Source organism: Nycticebus coucang, chromosome 4, assembly GCF_027406575.1.
Source record: "Nycticebus coucang isolate mNycCou1 chromosome 4, mNycCou1.pri, whole genome shotgun sequence".
NCBI lineage: Eukaryota > Metazoa > Chordata > Mammalia > Primates > Lorisidae > Nycticebus > Nycticebus coucang.
In genome coordinates, this window is record NC_069783.1 from 140,488,379 (window position 1) to 140,509,960 (window position 21,582).

Consider the following 21,582-nt stretch of genomic DNA (forward strand, 5'->3'; position numbering starts at 1 on the left):
GGGAAGGGACAGAGTTCAGAGAGGACTCTTTTGGGTTGTGAAAGGAACAGATGTCAGCAGTTGATCTTATCAGGAGGCAGTGGGCCAAAAAGTTCTATCAGAAATGGAAGCCTTGTTGGAATGGAATGCTACCATTTGGTGGCTCATGTAGTTGAGGCTGGCACAGAACAGCATTTGCCCTGAACAACCTGCCACCCTGAGATCATAGGACACAGTCTTCTAACTACCTAGTTACAAAACTGGGTTATCCCTCGTAATGGTCCCCTTCCTTGATTTCTTCCTTCCTTCTTCTCATCCTTTCTTTCTTTTTTTCCCCTAATGATAAAGGCAATGTATGTTAATTTAGAAACTTCTAGAACGGCATAAATTATTAAGAAGCAGGAAGGCAATTACTAAATTCCTAACAAGGGACAACCATTTAGCTATTTTTTTTCTATCCAGTCTTTTCTTTCTGTATTTTTTAAAATTTGATTGTAATGTATATGTAATTTTGCATCCAGCCTTTTTATTGGAACAGCCTCTGGTTTCTCATTCAAGTCTAATTATTGCCTGATCATCAGTTAATCTTTTTTAATTTTTTTCAGGGAATGACTCTTAATAATTTTACCGTAGACAGAGAGGATGGGATGAATAAAGGCACTGGTTGGTTAGAGAAACAATTGTTAGTCATTTTGGTTAGAGTAGAGCATTGTAGGGGACAACAGCAGGAGACAGGGGGAGGGGGAAGTTGGAGCCATATCGGGAATGGCCCCATGGCAGTTTTTAGCTCTTGGAGAATGGTACTGCTTGGTTGGCTAAGAAGGCAGGTTCTGGAATGGAACTGCCCAGTTCACATCCCAGCGCTCCTGACTGTGTCACCTTAGTCAAGTAACTAAGGCTCAGTTTTTTCATCTGCATAATGAGAAGACTGATAAGATGCCTACCTCACAGAGACTGGGCACAGTGGCTCATGCCTGCAATTCTAGCACTTGGGAAAGCTGAGGCAAGAGGATCACTTGAAGCCGGGAGTTCAAGACCAGCCTAGTGTAACATAGTGAGACCCTACCTCTACAAAAAATAGCCAACTATGGTGGTGCACACTTACAGTCCTAGCTACTTGGGTGCTGAGGCAGGAGGATTGTACCTGCGAGTTCAAGGCTGTGGTGAGCTAGGATGGAACCACTGCACTCCAGTCCAGCCTGGACGACAGAGCAATACTCTATCTCTAAATAAACAAACAAACAAATAAATGAAATAAAGATACCTGCTTTATAGAGTAGCTATAGGAATTAAATATGATGTAGTGTGACCAAGCACAGGTTCATGCCTGTAATCCTAATACTCTAGGAGGCCAATATGGGAGTATTGCTTGAGCTCAGGAGTTTGAGACCAGCCTGAGCAGGGATGAGACCCCACCTCTACTAAAAGTAGAAAAATTATTTGGGCGTTGTGGCGCATCCCTGTAGTCCAGGTACTCAGGGGGCTGAGGCAGGAGGATTGCTTGAGCCCAGGCATTAGAAGTTGCAGTGAGTTATGGGAGTTATGATGTTGATGCTGCTGCACTCCAGCCAGGGCAACAGAATGAGACTCTTGTCTCAAAATAAATAAATAAATAAATAAAAATGAGGTGGTGTGAGTCAAGTGCACAGCACAGTGCCTGGCATATTGCAAGCACCAGGCAAATTTGAGCTCTTGTGATGAGACCATGGAGCCTCTAGGAGTTTGGAGCAGGGTGAAGAGCAATTTGGTAACAAAGTTAATCTGGCAGCATGCAGGTGGGGAGCGTAGGACAGGAGGCCAGGCAGGAGGTGGGACTGTCAGTGTGGGTTTTAAGGTAAAAGGCCTGGTTGGGCTGCTGGGTGGAAAAGATCATTCAAGAGGCAGAAACAGAGCTTGAGAAGCTCAGCTGGAAATAAAGATCTTAATAGTTCTGGAGAAAACTGGTGTTGGTTGCAGAAAAAGGGCCTTTGAGAGGTGCGGGGAGGGGCTTGTGAGTGAGGAGAGGTCAGTGTTGGGTGTAAGATAGCCTTACTGAGCCAGAGGGAGCTGATGGGGGTGGGGGGCGCAAGGAAGCTCTGCCTGCTGCCTAGGTTCCTACTCTTTTTTCCTTCACTGACTCACTCCAGATTAAAGCTTCTCTCCAGAAAAAATGTACCCCTAATAGATTTTGAAGTGTTTTCAGAGTGTTTCTCAAAACCTCCCATAAAACTGTTTTATTACGGAGAAACCTTACTTGGTTTTTAGAAGATGGTTAACACAAAACAGATCAGGACCAGGCATTAGGAACCCCTTCACTGTGTGTGTGTTTGAAGGGAGTGGGGGACAGTAGTTGGTACAGATAAGTTGCCTGCAGTCTCACACACACTCACTCACACGCATATGTGGCACTCTTTTAAACCCTTGAGCAAAAGGCACAACAGGCCTCCACTTTCCATGCCACAGAAACTCTTGGGCAAAGTAATCACTTGTAAGAGGATTGACAGGAAGAGAAGGTAAGAGAAGGGGAACTGTTGTCTCTCCTATAAGCAGAAGCCCAGTCTTTACCTTGCCCCCCTCCTTTTTTATTTTTTTATTTTTTTGCAGTTTTTGGCCAGGCCTTGGTTTAAACCCGCCACCTCCTGCACATGGGGCCGGCACCGCCCCCTTTTTTGTTTTTTTTAAACCCTCAAAGCTGATATTGTGAATCAGCAAGTGTAATTTTGAAAGCAAGCCTTTCAGTTGGACTTTCTTGGAGCTGCTTTGCAAATCAGGAATAAATCGGTTCTTGCCCTTATTATAGACTACAGTGATCCATTTTGCAATATCTCCCATTCACCATGAGTTTATTATTTCTTCAGGAGATCAAAAGTTAGATTCTTACTATCACTGGAATCAGAAAAAGGAGAGGAAGGTGATTTGGAAGATGCCAAGGATAGATTGTGAAATTTGATCTGTATTGATGCTTGTAAAATCTCGCTGTTACTCAGGCATTAATGCGGAAAGGCTCATAAGAGAGTGTCCACAATGCTGTGTGGTCAGGATAACAAGGGGAACACAGAGTGGCCCTGGGAGTTGTGGAAGGAGACTTATCTTGATCCCTGGGTTAGGAGGTATTGCCTGGAGGAGGTGACACCTGTCTTATAGTGGCGGTAGCTCTCAGAGGTTACTCCAGGCAGAGGAGGAGACAGGGTTTGTTGTCTGAGACTGAAGATAGTTCAAGGGAGGAATACAACGTGGAGAAGGGGAAAAAGATAGTCTAGGATGCCAGGAGGGGCCAGATCTCACAGGGCCGGGCGGCGCCTGTGGCTCAAGGAGTAGGGCGCCGGTCCCATATGCCGGAGGTGGTGGGTTCAAACCCAGCCCTGGCCCAAAACCAAAAAAAAAAAAAAACAATAACAGATCTCACAGGGCCTTTTTGTGCCATGGCCAAGAGTTTGGATTTGACCTTAGGATAAGTATAAGAAGGTTTTACAAGGAAGAACAGAGGTTGGTAGGGAAATAGCTCAGTTATTCCTTGCTTGTCAGGAGTGGGAAGTAGGTACAGATGGTCTGGGTACACCTTCACAGGTTGTGGGGATCATCACCCATCTGGAGATGGGAGGTGCTGAGCAAGCCCATGCTGGTAAAACTCAGCTTTCTGGAATCAAGGAACTAAGTGGCATCCAGGAAAGTGTTTACAGAAAGTTCAGCCACCCAATGACTTGCTTACTCACCCAGCCCCATCTGGCTTTTAATCTCATTCATTTTTCATCTCCTGGGGTCTGGCAAGAGGTACCAGGTCATCAGTAAGGAAACCAAGGACAGATCTGAACAAAGGCAGGGGACACCTGTACCAGCTAGCGTTAGGATGCTAGGGTCACAGTGGGACGAAGAGTCCTGGCCTCTTACTGGTGTTGGGATTTCACAAGCTAGCTGTGATCCATCCTTCCATCCCTTCATTCCTCTCCCCTTCCTTGCCATTTGGGCAGGTGGAACACTTCGTATCTGTTCCAGTTACCATATGCTCTAACCTGCGCACTCACAGCAGCAACATTTGAGGTATAGTAAACACTTGGAGACAGGGCTCATCTTGTAGGAACAAATGAAAATGTGTGGTGAATCTATCTGTAGCTGTCTGTCAGGTCTCTCCTTAAAATGGGATGGATTAGTAGGACCAGCCTATTCCAAAGGGAAAGGTGCAAGAATTTCCAGAGAAATTTCTCCCTGGAATTTCCTCACATTTTTGTAGGTGTTCCCTGGAAGGAATCCTGGATTATCATATCCAGGTTTCTTGAGCAGAGAGATTATGTCTTCTAATTTTCCTGGATGACTAACTCCCACTTCCAAAGTCAAAGCTGTCATAGGAGGCACAGTGCCCACATGTGATCAATCGGTGGGGATCATCAGGGTAAGCCTGTTTGATCAGGGCAGGTCTTTTACGTAATTCACTAGGCAAGAGGTACTTAAAAGGTTAAACTGTACTGAATAAGGTCCCTCCCCACCCTGGGGAGGTTTCTAGGCTGGGCCAAGGCTTAGTGCCAGCAAGGCCTAGGACCAAAACTAGTCCTAGGTCCTAGCCACAGACAAGTTTAGGAAGAGGGAAAAAGATCACAGAACATGCCGGCAACCATTGATAATTTGTCATTTTCACTGCCCCACCTCTACCCCCCAATTTCCAATTCCTACCTTTCTCTTCTCTTTTTAGGAAACATCTTTACCCAGCAGCCAAGTTACTATAATGACCTGGATCAAACCATGCCCACCATCCTTCAGGTACCCACTTTCGCACTGCCCAGGGGAGGGGACACTTGGGAGGCAGAGCTCTTCACTCTATTTGATGGTGTTTCTTGACTTTTCTGGAAGAGCTGGAGAACATGTTTATCCCCCCCACCAACTCATTTCCCCAACCACAGCCCTTGGAATTTACCCTTTCCACATCTTGAACAGGACTGAAATCTAAGGGCTGCCTGGTCCTCACACAAAGAGTTTGGCTTGCATTTTGTGTTGCTTGCCAATAGCCATATGCCTCTGAGGATATCCCTCTAAGAGATCTGTGTTTCTCCACAGGTCTAAGAGCTTTAAAGTTTCACAAAACCATTTCATGAAATAATGTTCATTGTAGAAAATTTGGAAAATATTAGAAAAAGAAAGAGGAATATTATTTTTCCTCCATTTTCCCACCAGCAAGAGATATCTACTATACCCAGATACTTGCTCAGCCTATCCAGCTAGATGGTATCTGTCAGATTCTGGGAACTTTACATATATGTTGTCTTTTCAGCTCTCTCCACAATCCTGTAAGAAGGATGCTCCCATTATGCTCATCTTAACACAGTTTTTATTCTGACCCTGCTCTCTGAGATGATTTCCTCAGCTAGTATCCTGGGGACATTGTTACCAATTCCAAAGATTCCAAAGCAGTTTTCTTACTACCTGACCCTGGCTGCAGGCCCTGGTCCTAGCCCTGGTTTAGTGGGATGTGTCCTTTTTGCCTTTCACAGGTCTTCAGCAATATCCTCCAGCACTGTGGTTTGCAAGGGGATGGGGCCAGCACCACACCTCAGAAGCTCGGGGAGAGGGGCCGGTTGACTCCCATCGACATGCCTCTCCTGGTGAGGTTGCCCTTCAGCCCAGCCTCCTTCCTGCCAGTTCCCAGGGAAAACCTGGCTGCCCCAAGGCTGAGAATATTACTCTGATAGAGGAGGACCCAGTGGCTTCCACTTCTACTCACAGCCTCTTTCCTGGGCTCAGTGAGTAGCTGTGTATTCCCTTGACTCAGGTTTAGAACACTTTCAACAGGCTTGCAATTCTCTCTAGGAGCTTCATTTATGGAGTAGTGGAAAGAACAGGGAGCTAGAATTCAGAGGACAGGGGTCTAGGGCAGAACCTGTGGCTCAGTGAGTAGGGTGCCGGCCCCATATACCAAGGGTGGTGGGTTCAAACCCAGCCCTGGCTGACTACAACAAAAAAAATAGCTGGGCGTTGTGGCAGGCGCCTGTAGTCCCAGCTACTCGGGAGGCTGAGGCAAGAGAATCACCTAAGCCCAGGAACTGGAGGAGTGTGACGCTGCAGCACTCTACTGAGGGTGATAAAGTGAGACTCTGTTTCTGCAAAAAAAAAAAAAAAAGGAAGAAAGAAAACAGAGGACGGGGGTCAAGTCCGCACTTATTTCACTCATCAGGCCCATTTGTGCATTATTCATTGAGCTCATCATTCATGCAGCAGATTTATATTGAGAACCTCCAGCATGTGGCGGGCCCTGTATGCTTGGGGGGTAAAGCAGTAAGCAAAAGCAGACAAGGTGCCTGTTCTCGTGGAACATAGAGTCCATGAGGATGATAGAAGGCAAACAGTGGAGGAGCCTAGACATGTATCGGGTGCTTAACTAAGGCCTGGAGGTAGAGCTTGAGCAAGGTAACCATGAGCTGCCCTCCTGGAGCCTGTAGTCTCATTTCAGAAAAGCACATGCCAGGTGTTGCAGCAGCAAATTATCTTATCCCTCTGAAGCTTCTATAAAATGGAGATCCTTAAAGCTGCCCAGCTGTCTTTACAGAGGTGTCAAGATAATCAGGAAAGTGAGATAGTACTTCATGTTCTATATCTCCTCTTCAAAGTGTGAGAAAAGTGTGGGCTTGGTATTTATCCTCACTGGGATGTTCCTTCTCTGCATGGGACCAGAGGTATTGGCTTTAGATTCAGGGCTTAGTTTTCCTTCAGCTTAGAAGAGAGACTCTTGTTATCTTAAAACTAGGAGTAACTCTGGAGAACATTGGGTGTAAGGCCATAGCAAGACCTGAAGCTTAGAGAGGATTAGGTGACTTGCCCAGATTGTGCTCCTGGAGGTGGATCAGCCATGCTTTGCCCAGAACCTCCAGTGTTCTCTTCCTGTGCTGTACCCTGTCTGTTGGAGACTCCAAATTTGTCAACTTTGTCTCAGACTCATTGCAGATCTGTATCTGAGGGCAGAGGAGAATAATGTGTTATTTTCTTTTGACAACAGGAGTTAAAGGACATTGTACTCTACCTTTGTGATACCTCCACTACACTTTGGGCCTTTCTTGATATCTTCCCTTTGGCCTGCCAAACCTTCCAGAAGCATGACTTTTGTTACAGGTACGGCAGTAGCTTTCGAAGTAGAAGTTCTGGTTCACATACTCATTTAAGAAATATATATTTGCTGGATGCTTAGAATATGTTAGTCCTTCCTCCAGGCTGGGGACATAGCAGTAAAGGAGACAGATAAGCCACCTGCTTGCATGGAGCCAGCATTTTAGCAACATTCTCATTTTTGGCTAAGAACAGGACGGAGAAGGAAACCAATAACACAACCAAGGGTAGTTTTAGTTTCGCATCATTTTGTTTCAAAGCCCCTATTGTGTGCAGGCACAGGGCACGATAATAAGAAATGGTCTGAGGACTTTAACATCTAGCCCAGGGCAGAACACAGACAAGGAAACAAGTACAGGGGCCAGGAAGTGACCCTTAAAAGAGGTCTTGAAGGCCAGGCGTGGTGGCTCATGCCTGTAATTTCAGCACTTTGGGAGGCTGAGGTGGGAGGATCGTTTAAGGCCAACTTGGACAACATAACAAGACCCCATATCTACAAAATATAGAAAAAATAAGCTGGGTATGATAGCACCTGGCTGTAGTCCCAGCTACTTGGGAAGGTGAGGCAGGAAGTTCGCTTGAGCCCAGGAGTTTGAGGTTGTAGTGCCACTGCCCTCCAGCCTGGGTGATGAAGTGAGACCCTTTCAATCAATCAGTCAATCAAGTAAGTCTTAAAGAATTAATGGGAATCTTCCAGACAAAGAAAAGCTGTAGTGGCAGGAAGAGCATACTAAGTCAGTGAAGTATAACAGGCAAAGGCCCCAAGTATGTTCTCAGGAGAGCCAAGGAACAGAATGCTACAGGAGGCACAGGCTGGGGACATTAGGAGAGCAGGAAAACGAGCCAGCAACAACAAGAGCTGACTTTGGATAAGTCAGTAGAAGTCAGATCGGGAGGAGCTTTGTGTGTGCTGGCAGGGTCTTTATTCTATAGGCAGCTGGGAGCCACTGGAGGCTTTTATCCATTGGGGTCATAGAAAGATCCTGCTGGGATGAAGACAGACATGGAAGAGAATATGGGACAGGGCGGGGGACAACACTTTGCCATCTTGGCACCATGAGTATCTGTTCCTTGTTCAGTAAGAAAGGGGAGCGTGGGCATGGGCTCCCAGGCCGTAGTAAAGGGACTGGCAGTCTGCATATCGTCCAGCAACACGCCAGTTCTCAGTGCCTCTGATTGTCACTCTTGCCAGGCATTTCTCCCTCCCGTTCACAGCACTTTCTGGGAGCTGCCCAAACCCATTCATGCAGTCATCCATCCATTCTGTCATTTACTTTCCCATTCAACAAAACATTTATCTAGCACTGACATGTGCCTGAGATGGCAGCTGGTGCCATGACCCCTCCCTGGTTCCCCAGCTTTTGGAAATCAGGCTTTAAGATTGATCAGCCTCCCAGAGAGTATTAGAATAAAGTGTTGATCAGCATTTTCCCCAGAAGAAAGGTGTTGAGATGGAACTGTAGATAGCAAGTGGCACATGCTTATTGGAAATTTGGAAAATACGGAAAAGTTGAAAATTCATATCACCATGAGAGATCACACTAGTTTTAGAATTTTGTACCCTGCTTATTTCCACTTGTCATAGATATTTTCCCATTTTGTTCAAGCATCTCCCCAAATGTGACACAAATTGTTCTAGCAAGGGTCTTTGGAGATAGAACGGGTATAAGTTTTGGAAGAGCTGACTTTCCTGCAAGGAGCTGCAGAGGCAGGGGTGAGAAGAAAGGGAAGCACTTTTGACTAAAAGTGACCCACAAACGGCCTGGGGCTGGCCCGGCCTATTCACACTGTGCTGGAGTCAATATGTGAACATACCCTCTTAGCAAATGCAGCCATCTCTTTTCCCCAAGAACTCTCTGAAAGGGGTTGCAGTGGCCCAAGAAAGCTCAGTTGCTGGTCCCTCTCATAACAATCTTCTTCCTTTTTCTCACATCTACCCAAGAATATCTGGAAAGAATATCTCTTTCTTTCTTTTAATTTTATGAATGAATAATACATTCACATGGTTCAAAACTCACGAAGTATAAAATATACAGTGGAAAGTCTCCCTTTTCCAGTACCATTCCTCACACACAACTGTTGTCATTAATTCTCTTGTGGAATTTTCCATATGCATATATGAGCAAGTATACACATTATGTATCTGCCCCCTTTAAAAAAGTTTATGCTGGCTCAGCACCCATAGCTCAGTGAGTAGGGTGCCAGCCACATACACTGAAGGGTTCGAGCCTGGCCCTGGCCTACTAAATAATAGTGACACCTGCAACCAAAAATAGCCAGGTATTGTAGCGGGTACCTGTTGTCCCAGCTACTCGGGAGGCTAAGGCAAGAGAATCACTTAAGCCCAAGAGTTTGAGGTTGCTGTGAGCTGTGACACCACAGCACTCTACCAAGCACAACATGGACTCCGTCTCAAAAAAAAAAAAAATCATGCTGGCATATTAGTATTACATGTCTATGTGCATTTTACTTTTTTGCTTAATGGTGATGCTATGTGAGTGCATGAAGCACCCTCTGTCTTTGGTATGGCAGGTATGTAGTTGCAGACAGCGTGAATAGATGGTGCTTTAGGTCTTTTTTCTTGGGTTTTTTTACTGTTACAAAAAAAAATAATGCAAATACTGTCTTTGCACATACATATCATTTTGTACCTTTGCAAGTATATCTGAGGAATAATTCCTAGAAGTAAAATTGGAGGGACAGATGGTATGTGCATTTTTAATTTTCATAGATCTTGCCAAATCGCCCTCTATAGGGGTTGTTCCAATTTACCCTCCCACCAGCAATGTATCCTGGCAACAACTGAACCTGTTTGGGCCAAACTGCCCTCTCTGTCTTCTTCTGGTGCCATACTGTGAGCCTAGTAGGGCCTGCCTCTTTTGGCTTAGTTACCCTCTGCTCCAGTAGGATAGCTGTTACCAGAAACGAGCCAATTGACAATTATTTATGGAGTGCCTGCTGAAAAACTGAGCACTGTCCTCGGCACTTAAAGCCACAGTTTTGGCTTTGGGAAGTGTAAAATTTTCAGAGGAAGAATTACACTATAGAACAGAGGTAACTGTTTTCGGTTGTCAGGGCGACATGTTCTAGGTGCATTGCATCTAGTCCTGGGATAGAGCAATCCTGTGGATGAGCAGGGTATGGAAGTGCATAGGGAGGGGGGTAGGTCTGGAATGCTGCCAAGAGGGGGAGGAGGAAGGGGAAGATGTGGAGAGCTATGGCAGGGCTGGCCTAAGAGGAAGCCAGAGGGCTGTGGGAATGTTAATCTGTGGGAGGGCTGGGTGCTGGGATAAAGTGTTAGAATTGGAGTTGGGAAAGGGGTATGTGTGCAGTCCCGAGGTGAGACATAGGTTGGCTACACAATGCTACGTATGAATATATGAGAGAGAAGAATTCTGGGTTGCTGTCCGAGGAGGCAGGGAACTAATGGTAGCTATTTTCTTTTGTTTTTTGTTAGTATAATTACATGTATTTGAAAAGGATCTTTTTTTTTTTGGCCGGGGATGGGTTTGAACCCGCCACCTCTGGCATATGGCACCGGCACCCTACTCCTTGAGCCACAGGCGCCGCCCTTGAAAAGGATCTTATATCGGGCGGCACCTGTGGCTCAGTGAGTAGGGCGCCGGCCCCATATGCTGAGGGTGGCGGGTTCAAGCCCAGCCCTGGCCAAACTGCAACAAAAAATAGCTGGGCGTTGTGGCGGGCGCCTGTGGTCCCAGCTGCTCGGGAGGCTGAGGCAAGAGAATCGCTTAAGCCCAGGAGTTAGAGGTTGCTGCGAGCCGTGTGACGCCACGGCACTCTACCCAAGGGTGGTACAGTGAGACTCTGTCTCTACAAAAAAAAAAAAAAGGATCTTATATCATTTTTAATTTTATAAAAGTTATAAGATGGGTATCTATAATCCCATATACTCAGCAGGAGGAGGCAGGAAGATCACTTCAGTCTGACAGTTTGAGCCATCAGCCTGAGCAACATAGCAACCTTGTATCAAGAAATTAATTAAAAAGTTACAGAAACGGGGCTAACTGACTTAACTCATAAACCAATGTAAAAGGCCAGGCACAGTATCTCACCCCTGTACTAGCCCTCTGGGAGGCTGAAGCAGGAGGATTATTTGAACCCAGAAGTTTGAAGTTGCTATAAGCTAGGCTGAGGCCATGACATTCCAGCCCAACTGACAGAGCAAGACTCTCTTAATAAACAAACAAAACAAATATAAAAAATGCTGCATTTAGCTGGGCATTGTGGTGCGTGCCTGTAGTCCCAGCTACTTGGGAGGCTGAGGCAAGAGAATTGCTTAAGCCCAAGAGTTTGAGGTTGCTGTGAGCTGTGATGCCACAGCACTCTACCTATTGAGGGCGACATAGTGAGACTCTTTCCTCCCCCCAAAAATATGCTGCATTTAAGTAATGAGAACGTTTAGCCTATTATAAACAAATACAAATATTATGTTGACATTTTCATGTTAAAGCCAAGCACAGTGGCTCACACCTGGAATCCTAGCACTCTGGGAGGCCTAGGTAGGTTGATCACTTGAGCTCAGGGGTTTGAGATCAGCCTGAGCAACAGCTAGACCTTGTCTCTACTATAAAATGGAGTGCCAAGTGTTGTGGCAGGCACCTATAGTCTCAGCTATTTGGGAGGCTGAGGCAAGAGGATGAACCCAGGAGTTTGAGGTGGTTGTGAGCTGTGACGCCATGGCACTCTACCCAGGGCAACGGAGTGAGACTCTGTCTCAAAAAAAAATAAAAATAAAAAACAATTTTTAGGGCAGCGCTTGTGGCTCAAGGAGTAGGGCGCCGGTCCCATATGCTGGAGGTGGCGGGTTCAAACCCAGCCCTGGCCAAAAAAAAAACAAAAAACAATTTTTAAAGATTCCAAATCATGCCAAAACTATTTTTGTTGCCAAAGGTAAGGTTTTTTTTTTTCTATCACATAACCAATCTAAGAAAGATTATTATATAAATGCACATTTCTGTGCACGTAAAGCTGGAAGTTTTTGAGTAAGCAAAAAGAATAACATTGTATTTATTTCTCACACTTCAGGAGTTCTGGGTGGTCATCTGCTTACTGTGTTAGAATGAACCTATGTGGGCCTTGGTTTCTCATCTGAATGAGGGACAAAGTACAACAAGTCACTTCCCACAAGGCTGTTCCTGTGATCAGCCATAGTGGTCAGTCTGGGGTGGGTACAGGGAGGAGTCAGGGGAATCCTTGGAGAAAACTGTATGGAAACAGGAAATGGACCATTCTACTTGCTTGTTTTTGCTTTGACTTTCTCATGAAGTGTGACATTTATGAACTAATCCAGTGTTTTACCTGTGTGTGCTCCGCAGGCTGGCTAGCTTTTATGAAGTGGCAATTCCCGAAATGGAGTCTGCAGTTAAGAAGAGGAGGCTTGAAGATAGCAAGTGAGGCCGGGACTAAACTTAGAATGTGGTTTTGGGAAAGAGAGGCCCAAGCATGGGCTCTGCCTTCCCCAGACTTCACCATACCCTTCTCTAAGACAGGGGTAAGACCAGGGATTGTGCAGCTTTAGGCTCATGTGTCCTTACCTCACTGCATCCTGGCCACTGCATTTTTTTTTTTTTTAATTCTTAAGATTAAAAAACAAAATAGTGCTCTGTAAGGAATTATGAGAGGACCAAAGGAGAAAGATTGTGACAAGTAGAGAGTTAAATGTTACCAAAGGGCACAAAGGAGATTTGTCTCAAAGTCCTGCATGTACCTAGGCTATTAAGTTCATTAACCCTGTAGCTTCAAAGACATTATGATGGCTGGGCCCTGCATTAAAGCCTGCCCCTCAGCATTGTTCAAGCTCTTTGATAACTAGCCTGCTGGTTCCTGAGCCACTGTTTGAACTGAGAAGCAGTGCTGGAATCAGATGGCCACTCCTGGCCTACGGCCTTTTGCCAGCTGCTCTCAGCAGTGAATTTTGAGGCCTTCTCTGCCCTAGGGAGGCACCTACAACTTCTGGGGGGAGCAACTGCTACCCTTGTTGCCTTTTTGTCTCCTGAATCGCTTTTTTTTTTTCTCTTTGGCCTTCAAAGGCTGCTCGGTGACCTATGGCAAAGGCTCTCCCATTCCAGGAAGAAGCTAATGGAGATTTTTCACATAATCCTGCACCAGATCTGCCTCCTTCCCATTCTAGAAAGCAGGTAAGCCCTTGAGAATTGGTCCTGTTGGAAGAACCCAGAGAGAGTTTCTGTCATTTCACCTTGGCCTCCTCCTTTGTTCTGGGATTGGCTAAACAGATAGAAATCAAGAAAAATGTCTATTTGCTCTAATGGGCCACAGCTTTGCAGGGGGGCAGGGTGGACATGAAGGGGAACTTCAGATCATGTTGCATTAGGTGGGCTCATCTTCCCTGGTGTCTTGTTCCAGCAGTGACAGTGTTCAGGGCTTCATTGAAGAGTTTCTTCAGATCTTCAGCTCCTTGCTGCAGGAGAAGAGGTGAGTGTGACTGACCTGGAACTAGCAGTGGGACAGGCTCATGTCCTCCTATCAGTCCCCATGAGGCATCACATTACAGAGCCCCCACCATAGGCTCACCCCAGCTCTAAAGTCCTGGCAATAGACACTGGAAGTACCCTGCAATAGAACAGTGTCCATGTGGTCCCAGCCCTGTCTTTCTCATTTGCTCTCCACCCCACAGGTTCCTTCGGGACTATGACACGCTCTTCCCTGTAGCTGAAGACATCAGCTTGCTACAGCAGGCTTCATCAGTCTTGTATCCTTCTACCACGGCCCACTGGGATGGAGACCAGCCTACCTAGATCAGAGTCTTCTCAAGGTGTTTCTTGAGTATCTGGGCCTGTGTGACTGAAATGAACTTAGCCCTGCCCTTATAGACCTCACTGCAGGAGAGAAGGCGGATGAGTAATCAGGCAGTTGGAATGGGAGGAATTCAGAGGGCGGGTAACCAGGGGAGGCACCTCACCAAAGAGAGCTTGGGATGGGGGTGTCAGATGGAAGTGATGTCCAACCCAAGAATAGCAGAAGGAATAGAAGGCCAAGCCAAGTACTAAAGGCAAGGACAAGAGTGTTCCCAATGGATGGAGGACAGAGCAGGCTCCCCAAGGAGCCCACAGAGTGTAGAATACAGGATAGGATTCTCCCATAACGGGGTTGGGCCATGCAGGTGAGCTGAGGGCTAGTAACCTGCACAGCCCTACACAATAAGAAGTTTAGGTTGTGTCCTGCAAGCATTGGGGAGAACGGAAGGCCATGAAATAGGAGGTGACATGGATAGTTCTATACTTTATTTTATTTTTTGCCCTATTTTACTTTGTTGTCCTCAGTAGAGTGCTGTGGCGTCACAGCTCACAGCAACCTCCAGATCTTGGGCTTAGGCGATTCTCTTGCCTCAGCCTCCTGAGTAGCTGGGACTACAGGCGCCTTCCTCAATGCCCGGCTATTTTTTTGTTGCAGTTTGGCTGGGGCTGGATTCAAACCCACCACCCTTGGTATATGGGGCCGACGCCCTACTCACTGAGCCATAGGTGCTGCCAGATAAGTTATATATTTTAGAAAAGCTCCGTCTGGCACAGGGAGGAAAATGGACTGGCTTGGGACCACTATGAGGCTCAGGGCCTGGGAAAGGCTGTTGCTGGTGTCCAGGCATGGATAATGAGGGTTTAGACTAGAAGTGGAGTGAGGGAGTGTAAGGCAACTCAGATTTCTGTCCTCACAGTGCCCAGGGTGGTAAAGAGGAAGGGGCAGGAAGGAGCAGGCCTGTGCTTCCCTGCCAACCTCTACAGAATGCCCTCAGCTGTTTGGACCAGAGGCCCAATGGCAGTGGCCCTGTTTGGACCAGAGGCCCAATGGCAGTGGCCCTGTCACTCGTTGTCACTGCTGGTTCATCCAAACTCATGTCCCAGGACGTTGTGATGGCAGCCCTGGCCTTGTCTTTACTCAGAGCTGCTTTCTTCCAAGTGGCATGTACTAGGTTGCAGGGTGGGTGGCTGTAGTCTGGCCCATTTCCCCATGCAGCCTAGGTGCCTACAGTGTTCACGGTGTGCAGGTCAGAAGGCCCCTGGCAGAAGCTGTTCAGTCAGGTGCTGGGGAGGAACTGAGTAATTATGCTGCCTCAGCTAGAGAGACAGAGAAGGCCATGAGACTCAAGATAGAACCCTTAACATGCCCTCACAGGGATGAGACGCGGACTGCCTACATCCTCCAGGCAGTCGAGAGCGCGTGGGAAGGGGTGGACAGACAGAAAGCTGTGGATACTAAAGACCCACCAGTGGCTGAGGAGCCTAATGGGAAACCTAACGGGGTCATGGTAACAGCAGAGCCAGTCGGTCAAATGTCATCACATCTGGAGAACTTGGAGGACAAGGAGGTGTGGGTCTGGGATGGTGGTTTCCTTTGCCTCCTTGGCCCTCCTGTCCATATCTGAGAGATTCCAGCAACAGGAAACCTCCCTTCTTTGTTTTTAGCTCAGGGGAAAAGGTTTCTTCTGGAATTGACAGCCTCAAGCTACTGGTCAGCTCTGTGCTACCTTTGCAGGGTTTCAAGCTTGAGGACACAGCGGGGGGTGTGAGAAGAGAGCAAGTTGTTTAAGCTGTTGAAGCCTCAGTTTCCCCTCTATAAAATGGAAAGGTGAAGCTTTTCCCATGTGAATACTTCCTGGAGTTCCTTTGATTGCAGCTGGGAATAGTGCCAGGCTTCTCTTGGCTTCCCTGGAAGCCCCTCCTTGGGATTGCAGGGCACCACTGAACAAATTTGGAAACCTCAGATCTAGCGCCTTCTCTCCTGACTTTTCCAGATCTAGCTGAGTCTGCAGCTACACTGATTGGCCTCTGAGCCCAGAACCCTTCCCTGCATGTTGGGAGGCAGTATGATCTAGGCACAGGCAGCTGATGGCATAACCTGGCCCTGCCAGTTGCCACTGTAGGGCATTAGGCATATCACTCACCTCAAGCCTCAGTTCCTCATCTGTAGGATAGGGATTGATGCAGTGCTCACCTCCATGAAGTTTTCAGATTCTCAGAGCTGTTGTGTGGAGCACTCTGAACCTGGCTGGCTTCATACTCCATTAACAAATGCTGATCTGAGTCATGGAGTTTTTTATTGTTGTGATTTTTAAATTTTCTTAAATTAGAAGGCTAACAAAATTAATCCACATTGAGAATATATAAAATCGCATGGATGCTGTTCCCTTCTAGCATCAGTCAACTTTGTTAGAGATGGAAAAGTTCTTTTTTTTTTTTTCTAACCAAAGAACTTTATAGGGAAGGAAAAAGTTCTTGACTCATAGAAACCACAGCCATTTGTGGAGTGCCCAGTGAGTGCCAGGTCTTGTGTTCCCTGCTTTATGTACATCTTCTCTTTGAACTATGTGAAACAACCTCATGAGAGGAGTGGTAGTGTGCCCATTTTATAAGGAGAAAACAGGTTCAGAGAGGGGAAGCACACTGCCCAAAGTCACATAGCCAGAAGCAGCTCAGCTGGTAAGTCATAGACCCCATTTTTAACAAGAAGAGGAAATGTAAGCTCAGAGAGACCTGAGTCACTTGGCTAAGGTCACACAGGAGGGGCAGGGCCTGGACTCAAACCAGAGCCCCTGACACCAAGTCCAGTGCTTGCTGTTTGGGGCCTGTTGCCCTCCCACTTGCCTGGCTTAGCCATTCCCTCCTTCACTCTGGCTTTTGGGACAGTGCATGGGAGCAGCTGCTGCCATGGGCCCCGCTGTGTGTGGTGTGGAGCTGGACTCACTCATCTCCCAAGTAAAAGACCTGCTGCCAGACCTCGGTGAGGGCTTCATCCTGGCCTGCCTGGAGCACTACTGCTATGACCCGGAGCAGGTGATCAACAACATCCTGGAAGAGCGGCTGGCCCCACCCCTCAGCCAGCTGGACCGAAGCCTAGACAGGTGGGAGAGATAGGTGGGAAGAGGCTCCCCAGGCCCAGTCTGCCTTGCGGTGGGGGGGCCCAGGACTTAGCTTGCTGTCTCTCTCCCAACCATCACTAACGCCCTCTTTGGGGCTACATAAAAACTTTGGATCAGGGCGGCACCTGTGGCTCAGTGAGTGGGGTGCCAACCCCATATACCAAGGGTGGTGGGCTCAAACCCGGCCCCGGCCAAACTGCAACAAAAAAATAGCTGGGCGTTGTGGGGGCACCTGTGGTTCCGGCTACTGGGGAGGCTGAGGCAAGAGAATCGCCTAAGCCCAAGAGGTTGGAGGTTGCTGTAAGCTGTGAAGCCATGGCACTCTACCCAGGGCAATAAAGTGAGACTCTGTCTCTACAAAAAAAAAAAAAAAAAAAAAAAACTTTGGGTCATCCAGGAGGCTCTCACCTATCCTATGCAGGGCAGGGAGTATATACAACTAGATGTCCCTGCTACACTTTGTGTGGAGGATGATTAGAGACACAGATATGACAGAGGATTGCTCTGCCCTTCAGAGCTCCTGAGTTCCTGACTGGCCCCTGTCACTACCACCTTCCCAATGGATTCCTGAAAGAGGATGACAAAAGCTTCTCACTTCCTTCACAACTCCCCTTTTAGAATTTGGCTCAGTGCTACCCTGAAGGACCCACAGGCCAGTAGGAACCAGTGCCTAGATGGTGTTTTGTTCTATGAACAAATGATGTTTACCAAGTGAATGAGTGGAGTTAGCTCTGTGCCTCTGGACAAGCTCTTCAACCTCTGTGCCTCATTTTAGGGGCACTGAGGCAATGTAGATGAGTGATCTATGACTGCCTGATCATAGGGCTGTTGTGAGCTTTAAATGAGGGGCAAGCTTTTTTTTTTTTTTTTTTTGAGACAGAGCCTCAAGCTGTCACCCTGGGTAGAGTACCGTGGCATCACAGCTCACAGCAACCTCTGACTCCTGGACTCAAGCAATTCTCCTGCCTCCACCTCCCAAGTAGCTGGGACTACAGGCACCCACCACAACGCCTGGCCCTTTTTTTGTTGTTGTTGTTGTTGCAGCCGTCATTGTTTTTCTTGAGTCCGAGCTGGATTCAAACCTACCAGCTCAGGTTTATGTGGCTGGCACCTTAGCCACTTAAGCCACAGGTGCCAAGCCGGGGCAAGCTTTTAAGAAATGGAGAGAAAACCTGCATGAATGGCACTCAGGGAGTGAAGGGGAGCTGCATGTAAGGTGTGGCTGCATACCCAGGCAGGGACTGGGTAGGGAAGGACCTTGTCTCTCCCTTTAAAGTTTTTTAGATTGTGTCCTAGGTATGCTGTTAAAGGAGAATGCAAAATCTCACTGATACAACATGGCAGTGGGGAAGTGGGGTACAGGTGGGCATCAGCTACCAGGAGCTCCTTAAGTTGACCTTTGTGTTCCCACTTCCACCTAGACACGCGAAACCAGACCCAACGCCCCTGTTGACATCTCGTCACAACATCTTCCAGAATGATGAGTTTGATGTGTTCAGCAGGGATTCAGTGGACCTGAGCCGGGTGCACAAAGGCAGGAGGTGAGTGCCGTGGGGCGCAGGGTTCCAGCTACCCCAGCCCTGGAAATGCAGAGAGAGTAAGAGCAACCAAGGGTGCCATGTGTATGAAATTGGTGGTGGAATTTCAGCTTGGGGATCACTCCGCAGCCCTGGCCCTCTGGGCTCCCAAGCAGGTTCTTTAATGGTTATGCTTCAGGCTCTGATTCTGGGCGGGAAGGTGTTGGTAAATCCTCCTTGTTGATAGCAAAAGGTCAGAAGAGTCAAAACCATCCCCCTCTTCCCTCCTTCCTACATCTTTTAATGTGTTGTTGACCCTCAACTCTCTTGAGTGGTAGAGCTGGACTCCGCGTCCCAGAAGCCACTCTTTGACCTGATTTTCCCAAGGTTGTAACAAAATGAGAAAATTGAGGACTTGCACTGAGAGAACTTTTCAGAAGGTGACATGTTCCATTTTAAGACCTTTCTGTTTAATATTTATTTTTAGTTTATGTCCTTTCTACTTTTAAGGGATTGAAAAGCTCATTTGTGATTGATTATTCATTCAACAAATATTTGTCTAGTTCTCACAGCATTCTAGGCCCTGGATTAATTAGGTTCTAGGGATATAGTAGGAAGTGAAACAGATATGGCCCCTGCCTACATGGAGTTTACATTAATCAGTTCATCAAACAAGCAACATCAAATTGCAGATAGAAAAAGTACTACGAGGTAGAGGTGCATAGATTTCCAAGCCTTTGGTAGGGGCTTCACCCCAGGCAGAAAAAGCTCCTTGCAGAAAATGACATGGGACTGAGAGCTGAACGGTGAGGGGATATCATTTCTGAAATGGGGGGAAGAAGAAGCTTTCCAAGCAGCGTGAATAAGAGGGGCAGTGGTCCTAAGGCCATAGTGAGCCTGGCAAATGTGTCCCTGAGCTGACACATTTTATGTTTTGAAAAAATCACCCATCTTTGGAATGTTGACCCATCAGAGGACCAAGAATCAGAAGTGATGGTAGAGAGTATGACATCCAAGTAGAGAAAGGCAAAATAAGATGTTGACAACACTATGTTAGTCCCCTGAAGTTCTTTAATGGTGTTGGTTTGTGGAATCCAGAAGTCAGGGGACCTCTTGGCAGGTGTAGCCTGCCCTTTCCCCTATCATGTAGATTGGAGTGGTGAGATTCAGAAAAGGAGGAGACCAGCTTCCTGCTTGTGGTTGGAGCCCCAGCTGCTGTTTCAGTTAGGGCCCTGTGCTGTTTCCCCTCTCTGGGGCTATCCAGGGCTGAATGTGTGGCCAACAGCTCAAGGAGCAGGCACAGGGCAGCTATGATGCCATCTGGCTGGCTGGACAGGAAGTGCTTGCATACTGCTTAGTCATACACATTGCAACATCCCCAGATCTCAGGCTAGAGATGTTATCCTGCAACATTGTGACATCCCCAGATCCCAGGCCAGAGATGTTATCCTATATTGGCGGCTGCTATTCCAGGCCAGCATGACCCCCTGCAGCTCTAGCTATGGGAAGGAGGTAGATAAGGGGTCAGGGCTGACTTCTGCTCCAACCTGGGAGCCGAAATGATAGGTTCCACACAAAGCTTAGGCGGCTGCTATTCCAGGCCAGCATGACCCCCTGCAGCTCTAGCAATGGGAAGGAGGTAGATAAGGGATCAGGGCTGACCCTTGCTCCAACCTGGGAGCCCAAACGACAGGTTCCACACATAGCTTAGGCATCTCTAGACCCCTTGACCTGATCAATGGCTTTTCCCAGGTCTCATGGTATATAAGGTCCAGTCTCCAGTCACCCTACTCAGGTCATAGGTCACCCACGAGGGGCTAGTCTCAGCTGTCAGTCAGGCAGGCAAAGAGATTCACTGTGTAGCTCAGGGGCTGGGGATTGCAAGGAGGTAAAGGTTCCATTCATGTGTTCATTATTCATTCAGTAAATATTTATTAAGCAGTTTATTAGAGCCAGATCCTATGCTAGACACCAGGGAAACAAGGTGAGCCAGATGCCCAGGCCTTGCCCTCACATGGCACAGCAACCATGGGAAAGAGACCATTAAACAAGTAAGGACAATGGGAAGGTGCTGGGGTGGGGTGCACAGGGACTTCAGCAGGGACACCTGTCCTAACATAGGCAAGGGAGAGAGGCTCAGAGCCCTGCCTTCAGAGAGCATATGAGAAATTAAGTAGTAGCACAAGGGAGATTATACTTGAGTTAAAACGTGTGTGTTGTTGAATCAGATAGGATACACTCAGTGACTTAAGTAGTAAGAAAATCCATTCCCTTGCATGACAAGGAGCTATGTAAGGCAAGGGCATGGAGGCTTAATTAACCTGTGGTGCAACAGTGTCATCCAGGATGCATCTTTTCTGTCTCTTGAGCCCTCACCTGGTGGTCAGGTAAGTTCCCTAGAGGCTGCAACTGTTTCAGCTATGGGTTCTAGAAACAACAATGCAGGCGAAAGTCCAGATAAGGTCTTTCTGTATCTCTTTTTAGAGAGCAGGGAACCTTTCCCAGAAGTTTTCAGATTCCCCTTCTATCTTGTCAGGAGAAGCAAATCACAGGGTTGAAGCCTAGAGCTCCAATGTGGAATGGAGAAGTGGAAAAACCTGAACAAAATGGGGATCTGTTCAGAATGTGGGTGAGGTGGAGCATGGCTGGTGGGTGGACATCAGGCACGTGTGGCTGGAAGGAGGCAGCGTGCATAAGGCAGGGTCCCCTAATGCCTTTGGAGTGTTCCATGGTACCCTGGAAGATAAGTATTCTCCCTCAAAAAAGGTTCTATTCCCCAAAATGTCAGTGCATACTGTCTGCTTTGGGGGGAGTCAGAGCACATCAGCATATTAAAGGCCCTCACAAGTCCTGCGGTAAAAGAAACAGGATTCATTCTGTTGAGCCTAGAGGTGTTGAGAAAAGGAACTAAGACTTTGTGAGGATAAAGGAGTTGCCTGTGGTCACATGGCTCAGGAAATGGCAGAGCAAACCTGAGTCAGGAGATCTGCATTTGGCCCTGGCTCTATTATTAGAAGCTGTGTAACCTTGAGAATGTCTCTCTACCTCTCTGGATCCCCTGATTGCTCTCTTGGAAAAGGAGGGATTTATTGCCTTTGTAGGCCCTTTATTTTTATTTATTTATTT

General features: G+C 47.3%; 1 protein-coding gene across 5 annotated transcripts in view; it reads left to right on the plus strand.

Annotated features, from left to right (window-relative positions):
- ASCC2 (activating signal cointegrator 1 complex subunit 2) overlaps positions 1–21,582 on the plus strand; it is a 48,183-nt gene that overhangs the window by 15,511 nt on the left and 11,090 nt on the right. For all 5 annotated transcript variants that reach the window (XM_053588002.1, XM_053588000.1, XM_053588003.1 and 2 more), the window contains 10 exons: positions 4,643–4,710; positions 5,439–5,549; positions 6,938–7,050; positions 12,381–12,455; positions 13,095–13,202; positions 13,429–13,497; positions 13,700–13,774; positions 15,196–15,388; positions 16,707–16,921; positions 18,361–18,480. In XM_053588002.1, the coding sequence (XP_053443977.1) occupies positions 4,643–4,710; positions 5,439–5,549; positions 6,938–7,050; positions 12,381–12,455; positions 13,095–13,202; positions 13,429–13,497; positions 13,700–13,774; positions 15,196–15,388; positions 16,707–16,921; positions 18,361–18,480 (1,147 nt within the window). The remainder of the gene's footprint in view (positions 1–4,642; positions 4,711–5,438; positions 5,550–6,937; positions 7,051–12,380; positions 12,456–13,094; positions 13,203–13,428; positions 13,498–13,699; positions 13,775–15,195; positions 15,389–16,706; positions 16,922–18,360; positions 18,481–21,582) is intronic.